This window comes from Lactuca virosa, chromosome 4 (genome assembly GCF_052849685.1).
Source record: "Lactuca virosa cultivar CGN04683 chromosome 4, Lactuca_virosa_CGN04683_v6, whole genome shotgun sequence".
Lineage (NCBI taxonomy): Eukaryota > Viridiplantae > Streptophyta > Magnoliopsida > Asterales > Asteraceae > Lactuca > Lactuca virosa.
The window spans coordinates 306,048,858-306,057,889 of NC_136429.1; the positions used below are offsets into that span (position 1 = coordinate 306,048,858).

The 9,032-nt window shown below is 34.0% G+C and overlaps 1 protein-coding gene across 1 annotated transcript; it reads right to left on the reverse strand.

The window, feature by feature from the left end:
• Window positions 1-1,732: 1,732 nt before the first annotated feature.
• On the reverse strand, window positions 1,733-6,807 carry ATS (Homeodomain-like superfamily protein). Its single transcript, XM_079045476.1, has 6 exons — window positions 5,846-6,807; window positions 5,596-5,672; window positions 5,119-5,155; window positions 4,767-4,941; window positions 2,209-2,305; window positions 1,733-2,103 (listed from the first exon to the last, which is right to left on the reverse strand). The coding sequence occupies exons 1-6, from the start codon at window positions 6,381-6,383 to the stop codon at window positions 1,942-1,944; spliced, it is 1,086 nt and encodes a 361-aa protein (XP_078901602.1). The 5' UTR covers window positions 6,384-6,807; the 3' UTR covers window positions 1,733-1,941.
• Window positions 6,808-9,032: the final 2,225 nt, after the last annotated feature.

Here is a 9,032-nt window from a genome sequence, read left to right on the forward strand (position 1 = left end):
TATGCATTTTAAATGATGAATATGTCACAATTAATGAAAATAATAATATGTTAATATATTTGTATGAAACATGTCAAGATGAATAAAATGATATATAAGAAAGAAGGGTAAATATCACTGTAGTCCAACCAATTTATGTGTTTTGGTTTAAAAGATCCTTCATGTTTCTTTTTGGTGGTCTAAGTATCTAAACTTTCATTTTACATGTTTAAAAGGGGAACCACCATATTTGTTTCCGGTTTACCGGTTACAATTGGTATATTTGGCTTTTCTATATATTTTTTTTAAAGTTCAAAATTTAAAACAAATTCATGTGGCATTTTTCTTAATTTTTGGGGTATGTCGATACAAAGAAACGAAGGGGAACGCGACCCTCCTCTTCAAAGAACGGATTGCCAGACATCCTTCAACCTATGATATTCCAATTGAATTTGTGATATGAAAAAAGAAGAAGAAAACGTTCCCATCTTCTTCGTCTGTAACCGGAACGCCATTTCCTTTTGTGGTCGCTACCAAATTGGGTGGTGGCGCAGAGATGCTGTTTAATTATGGATGCCATCGTCTTGGCTTGATTGCAGTAGTCGATGAGTTCGCCGGACCCGCCGATCTTTCTATGATATCTTCATCTGCATATATACCAAGTTCATTTAATGAGTATTATACTCTTAAAATCCATGAACAAGGTGAAACATAAATAGATCTCAGGTTCAAACTTGGTGGTGGGTTATGATTCTCTCTGATTGATTAGATTTCTTGGCTGAATCTTCATCTCGATAGGCCCTGCCACCACTCCGAAAGGGATGACACACTTGCTGACTTCGACTTTTGTGTGTGGCCATATGAGCATCATCGATTCCTTCAGGATCGGTGTTCTCCATCTCCGTCGACATTTTGGGTCGCAAAAATGGAAGCTTTGTGTGTGTCTGTGTGTGTTTCTGCAGTTATCAGAATCGATGCGTCTGTATGGATTTGGGAGAAATCTAAACGGGGTTAATTAGGTCTTGGAATCGGAATCATAGAAGTATGTGTGTGATGTACGTATGCTTCTGAGTTGCAAGTATTACAGAGAAAGAATATGTGTTGAACGAAGATGATGGATGAAGAAAAAGTAGGAGGAGGAGGGGAGAGAGAGAGAGAGAGAGAGAGAGAGAGAGAGAGAGAGAGAGATTAATTGATGATGTGATAGTGACTAGCGTAATTAACCTGCTGATTAGGAAGGAGTTCACCGGGTGACCCCTTCATTTTTCTCAAAGGGACCTTTTGAACCCTAAAAACATGAATGCATACCCTTATAACGCAAAAAAATAACAAAAGAGACATTTTAAACCAAAACACGTAAGTTGGTTGAGCTTCAGTGACATTTGCCCAAGAAAGAAATGTTTGATGATATTTAATTTCTTTTTTCTTAAATTCTCAATGGTTCGCTCTATCTTACGAAATATTGGCTCTACTATCATAAAGTTTACCCAATTCGAGATTGTTTCAGGTCATACCGAAGTTGCGATCTTGGCGCGTTCCAGCCTTAATTAGGTTACTTTGCAAATCCAAGTACTCATTAAAACTAAATAATATTAGTTGTCGGGTTATGATATTAACCCTAAAAATTACGTACTTAATTTTGACTATATCCCTTTACAAATTTACATAAATGATAGTTTCTTGCTTAAATGAAAATACCAAATACCGTTTCGTAAAAAAAGTTAAATACTCATAGCTACGGCAACGTAAGACGTTCAAAATGAGAATATTATTAATTTTTAAAATTCTCTACTTTCATCCCTGTAGTTTTCACCTCTACATTCTACATGGCACAAATTTGTCAATTCTACATGGCACAAAATTTGTCAAAGGTTAACACATGGCTAGATTAAGCAATATTAAACATAGCTTCACTACCTATTCAATACGTATGTTATTAGTCAAATTAAGAGTGTTTTTGGATTAATTTTCATTTTGGACACAATCTTCCTTTTGCCGGCTTGGCCTTCCGAGGGTGAACTCAAGATTCAGCAACCTATTTGAATCTAAAGACTTAGTCCTACTACTACTTTCCAACTTCATGTCATTTTCTGACAAGTGTAAGGATGGCTCATGTTCATCCACCTACACAAAAACAATAATGATTCATTAAAAACAATTAATATTCTTTATACATACGATATACATATATCTATATATACAAGCTGAATATGGTCTATGCCTTCAAACCTTATTATCAATCACTCCAAGTTCTGAACAATTTCGCATGTATTCTTGGCTCAAGAACCTTGAATCGTATTTCTCCATTGTCGATGACCATGAGCCTCTGCTTAAAATTTTTAGATTTAGTAAGAGAGCATGTCCATATATATTATAGAAAGCCACCAAAATATCATCACTTTTACCAAACAAACTATTCACATATCACATGGGAATATGCTTAATTATTCGTATTTACCAATACAGTTAATTTTTTCATTAATCACTAAATAGGGTAAGTATTTATATGCCGGACAAGAATCACCAAAGGTGGTAAAACACTGAATGTGGACTATTTATAATAAAAGATTAAAGATAAAACTCGGATATAAGGTTTTGATTTTCCAAGGCGCAAGAAATCTCGTGGAATACAGGTGATGCACTTCTATTAAACTATTGAAAATTAAAGAAGCCTTTAATCACAGTCGTACGTCGTTTAAATACTTGATAGCAATCAACTGCCATCCAGAAATAATTACGTCAACAAAAGCAACCCAATGTCTTTTACATTAAATATTCCTAGCTATATAGCTTGACTTTAAACGACTCTAACATGTATAAGAATTAAAGGGATATGTTATTAATACCCCATTTTTTTATTACTCTACCCCCTTAATTATTACAGGTTTGGTAGAGATTTTACAATTTTAAACTTACAGCCTTTTCAGAATTTTAACCGATAAACAAAAAACATATTCTTTTAATTCATCGAAGGATGTGTCACTGTTTTAATCAGATTTTGACAAAGCTTAGGAAACCGTGTTACATTGAAAATTACTCACAATGTAATGCTTCAGTTAACTACCAAATTACTTTTTAATAAAATACAGTAAGTTTTTAACACAATATTCAAAACAATCAATTAATTTAATACGTTGCTTAATCCCCAACAAAAACTCATATCCGGCCACCAACCACAACAATTAACCACCGTCGTCGTCAGTCACTACGACCATCGACGGCAACCTACCGGCGATGGCTACCAGAATAATCAGAAGAGATACTAGAAGAGATATTGAACAAGAGAGAGAGACGTCAGAAAACGCCGTGAAAGCCCCTACGACCGTTGACGGCCACCTGCCTTCGTCGGATAAGAGTTGGACGGTCGGAAAAAACATCGTAATCAGAAAAGAGTAAGAAAAAAATAGTCGTCGGAGCGTTGGATAGGCGGCTGAAACGTCACCAGAAATCTGAAAACCTCGCCGGAAACACGTGAAGCTTGACTGAAGGGTCGCCGGAAAACACGTGAAGCTCACCTGCAGCCATCACCGTCGGAGATAGAACGAGAAAGAAAGAAAAGTGTGAAGGCCGCAGTTAAACCTCGCCGGAAACATGTGAAACTCGCCGGAAATCACCCAGCTCTTTCTTTTGGCGGCTGCATCATTTTTTTTAGGGTTAAAAGAAAAGTAATCAATTTATACTCTAAAACTTTGCATTAACAGCCCATTTATTTTAAAAATATGATATTTTTTAACTTTATAGTTATATCTTTTATCGTTTCTATATATATTTATTTATTTTAGCTAAAAACATCAATTTTTTATCAAAACATTATTTAATATAGTTTATGTAGTCTTTTTCTAATAAAATATCAATTTGAATAATAGCTTTTTAATAGATTAATGTTGTGTTGTGTTTTATTTTTATTTTAAAAAAATGAATACAAATATTTACACATCTTTTATAAATTAGTATTAATAAATTATATATAGAATAAATAAAATAAATAATATTTTAGTAAATAAATTTATAAATGTTTAGATTAAAAAAACTATTAATTATAAATATGTTAGTAAATAAATTGTGGAGATATGATAGAAATAAATGATAAATTAATTATTAAAACTATTAATGATTAGTAAAAATATATAATCATTAAGTTAATTAGTAAAAACAATGATTAGAAAAATGATTAGAGGGTAGGGATAAATGGAGATGGGTAGAAATAAATGAAGCCAAATTAAAAGGAATTGAACTTGTATTATCTAACATAGATTAATTAGCTAGCTATACTAATTCCTAGTTTTACATGTTTGTACCATAATTATGGAGAAATGTTCCCTAAATGTCATCCTATATACTACTATCTCAGAAATTTGTGCCATTATCCTTGGCTTAATATTACTTTTCCTCGAGATTAAACATTATCATTCAACATCCATTGGACATGTCATTCTCGTTGTTTTATACAGTAATGAAGAGATTTAAAATTTTTAATATATAGAAAATTTCAACTAAAATTCTCCATGAGTTTATTTGCCTTTTATATTCACTTTCAACGAAGAGAAGATCTAGATCATCAACACAATATTCATTCACCAACAAACATTATGCATTTATGTCTGTGTTTCAGATATGCACTTAATTAGATGCCCTTTGTAAGTCAAGTTGGTATCATATTCGGTATGACTTCAAAAAGGTAATGATGATGAACACAGACAAAGAACACAAAACTTGCAGAGAAATAGATCGAAAGACTGCTAGATATGTACTATTAAATGAAATTCACCACACACACACACACTAACCTCTGGGCTGTTTGTAGTGTAGTTGCTCGTGATGGGTGATGAGAATGATTAGAAAGGTGCAGGTTGGAGTTGTTGGTATCAATTATTTTATCACCAGTTTGTGATATACCCCCTTGCATTTGTAGTAATGTCTCTGGGGTCCTTGGATTTATCATACCCATATCCGCAAATGCAGCTGCAAAAACACATTCATACAACACCCATCAATTTTCTGCAACTTATCAGACAAATCCAGTAATAATAGTAATGGGACTGTATGTATTGGTCTTATTTCTATCTGAAATATGAACACATTAAAGAGAAAACTATGATGCATGGGGTCCTTAGAGAAGAAAATAATAAAATCCAGTACCTGCTTCTTTGTCAGTGCTCTTCACTGTTCTATACATCTGCATAAATATATCGCACAAATGATGTTATAAGTAAATAAGTAATTATATCCATAAAAAAATATCATCCTTCTTAGATGCCATATTGTCCTTGTTCCCCATGAGGGTCCCGCTTCACTTTTTAATGTCAAATTTGAAGCTCAGATGTAGTAATACCCAGACATGTGTGTGTGTGTGGTAGCTTTTTTGTGTTCTTTTTCTTTTCTTGTTAAGTGTACACTTTTTTCTTTATTAAAATCGTTACTTTCTGACCAGAAGAAGAAGGATCTCATTTTCGTGATCAGATGAACAAAATAAATGTGTAGGAAAACGACTCTCCCTAACTATCATTAATTAAAAAACGTGTTCTCTAGTGATTCTTTTGATTCACAGGTTTAGATGATACTTAAATTGTGTTCTTGTACAGAAATTTAGAGAAGAAGGATAATATAGCTAGCTACCTGTAAATGACTCTTCACATGAGCAAGAGTGAGATCCTTCACATTCATCAATTCTAGCACCGATTTAGGGGTTGCTCCTGCAACATTTTAAAATAAACACAAACGCATTAGTTTAAGAAAAAAAGATTCTAAAATCGATCCACTCCGCTAATCTCGTTGGAAAATATTTTACAAAAAGTGATCCTTTAAGAGTAGTTAAAAGCTGAAAAGAACAAAGAGAATATGAGGATATATGAATCAAAAAACTTACTTTCATGGCCACCAAGAAGCTGAACAGCATGAATGAAATGGGCGTGTAGAGTGGAAGTCCATCTCATCCGAGGAGCCCTAACGATCCTTCTAACACGATTACCCATTCTCGAACTCCTCTTAAACTCATGGCCATAGAATTGTGGTTGATCATAATGTTTGTTGCCATACTGATGTTGAAGAAGCAGATTATTTCTTTGTAGTTGTAAAGGTACCATGGGATGATGTGGGAAGTGAGGATCAAAAGTTGCCATGTGATCAACCCCCAAGCTCAGCCGCGGGTGATGAAGCTGGAGTCCATGGGTAACAAAACCTCCTCTCTCCGGTGGCGCTGGATGGTGGTACTGATGGTTGATGAAATTTAAGCCGTTGTCATGAGTTAAATCACTGCCGCTGCTGTTCGAATCTGTGGTGGTGGAGCTGGAGGTTGTCCTCTTGACACAATCAGCAGCTGGAGGACGGATCTGTAACGATAGATCAGGCAAAGATGGAGCTGTGATACCACTTGTCATTGGTGTAGTTCTTGAAGCGAGAAACATGGAGTCGAAATGAATATCTAACAAAATATTACGAAAAAAGACAGATTGGATGGTGTTCAAGAAAAGGTTTTTGAATAGTGATTATATCATGAGTGCCTTATGATTAATCTTTGCATGGTCTTTCCCAAATCACAGAGAGAGAGAGAGAGATAAAGAGAAAGAGAGGGGTGTAGGCTTTATCAGTAGTAAAGAGTGTGTAGGCTTTTATCAGTAGTAGACTAGTGGTAGGTTAGGTTTGAGGTTTGACGAAGAATCGGAGAAAGGAAGGCTTTTTGTAAGAGGTGGCCAGAAAAGAAAGGCTTTACTATTAATTTATTTTATATTCAGAGTTATGAAGCGGGGTGTAAATTGCAGATATCGAAACGAAAAAAGTTTGATTATATAATCAGAGAACCAGAGAGAGATCAGTATATATGAAGGTGATAGTTAAGAAGGAGAGATAGTGGTGTCGCTATAGAGGGAATGCTTGGAAATCGGGAAAAGAAAAGGATGGAATAGAACTCATAGGAACAATTATTCAAGAAAATAAAATATTAAATTTAACCAGCGAGAAATTAGTAAGACAAACTTCATATTCGCTTAAAAATTATACCTTATGACTAACATGCATGTGAAGTTTGAAAACCTTTATTTGAGAATGATGCATACCGTATCACCGTATGCGGTCGTGGTTATTCATTTAAGAAAAACAACTATAAATATGGATTTAGGTTGGAAAGTGGGTTTCAAACATTATATTTTACATTTTTTTGCATTTCAAATCAAATTCTTAATTTGGAACTAAGGACTTATCTTTAAATAAAAAAAAATCAGATAAATTCTGTTTTTCTCTCCCTTATTTTAGAATATTTACTTACGTTTTAATATTTCTTTGTGTTATGAATGTCCTCCAAAAGTCATATTTTTAATTAAAAAGGTTGATGTGACGAAAGCGAGTTATGGACATATGGTACCGGGGCCATTTATAATTAAGACTTCCAGGAATCACAAAATGACATTAATATTAGAGGGTGCACCCCACCATGCAACTTTGATTTGTTTTTGCATAGGACTAAGTTAAAAGCTGAAGTATTATAACTTTTTGGTTGAATTTTTGGAATTTTATTTTTGAATAAAAGATTTCGGATAATTAATATTTAAAATCATATCAGAAAATCTAATATTGGAATTCCATATATCTAGAATTTCCACTTTCTGAATTTGGGATACAAATTCGGATGTCAAAATCTATTCCTTGAAAGATTTTGATATCCAAAATATAGAGTATTCATTTTCAACACCTCGAGTTTCACCTCTACGCTTCTTCTTTTTTGCCTTTTGCATACGAGTCATCTATTGAAAATACTGTCAGTTAGGAGTGTTATAATTTTTTTTTGAAATCCCACATTCAAACCAAATGAAGTTTTGGTTATTTAGTTTGGGTTATTCAATCGATTTTTAGTTATTTGGACCGATTAAGGGAATTATTATAGCTATGACATTTACTTTATCGTTGTGATTGACCTAATGTTAAAACATAACATAAGATTTAAAAATAGGCATGGAAACTTTGCAAGTTATTTATCTACGAACATAAACGAACGTAGATAAATAAACATAATTGAACATATATATATATATATATATATATATATATATATATATATATATATATATATAGTAATGTAATAAACACAATTGAACACATATGAACATAAAATGAGTCATCACCACAGAAGCTGGTAGGGAGTCATCACTACGAATATTGCTAGAGAGTCATAACCATAGAATGCTAACCTTCAGCAAAGACAAAACCCTTGTTTATACAGCAGGTTTCAAGCAGAGCAAGTTGAAAGACTGAAAGAAGATTCTTTTTCATACCTGGTACATGGTACACACCTTCAAGTTTTAGTTCCCTGTTATTGTCTTATGGGCAAAACACAACATTGCCAATGTGGTGCAATCGAAAACTTGGAATTATCAGCTATCACTACTACTTTACTGCCTTCATAATTTCTGGTTTCTTGCAATGCCCTCCTGTCATGTGATTAGAGCATCCATAATCTATTATCCATTCTTCAAATTTGTTGCCACAACTCTCTATTGTGGCGTTAAATGCCACCTCTTTTTGGTCTTGAGCATAAAAAGCTTATGCGTCCCATGTTTCTTCTACTTGAGAAGTTGCAGCATTTCCTTCCTCAGTGTTTTCTGAACGACAATCGCATGCCATGTGACCCCTACGCCCACAATTATTACAACTAAAAGTAAATATTTTGTGGGAACCGTTACTCTTTGTCTTATCTTCAGAAGATTCTCCTTTATCAAACTTACAACTCGTCTTTCCATGTTCATGATGCTTACTCTTGTCTGAATTCTTTTTAGACTGTGATTTATGCTTCCCTTTACTTATCTCTGCGTAAAGTGCTTCATCATCAATCCTAACTGTGGCTCCTCCCATCTGCTTCACTAAGGCTTCCCGTCCCGCCAAGAGATTCCGAAACTCAACTAGTGAGGGTTGAGTTGCCCAACCTTGAATTGTTGTTACGAAGCTTCTAAACTCTGGTTTGAGACCATGTATAATGATTCTTTTCATACTCGTCTCACTGATTTGAGACTGAGGATCAAGCTCTGTAATTTCTCTACAAGTAGACTTCACCTTGTGGAAAAACT

Excerpts from the sequence above, each read along its gene's own strand:
- ATS (XM_079045476.1), bottom strand. The coding sequence starts at position 6,383 with ATGTTTCTCGCTTCAAGAACTACACCAATGACAAGTGGTATCACAGCT. Across the intron at positions 4,942-5,118 it reads GAGCACTGACAAAGAAGCAG|CTGCATTTGCGGATATGGGT; the intron begins GTACTGGATTTT and ends GTGTTTTTGCAG. Across the intron at positions 2,306-4,766 it reads ACACTACAAACAGCCCAGAG|AGGCTCATGGTCATCGACAA; the intron begins GTTAGTGTGTGT and ends AATTTTAAGCAG.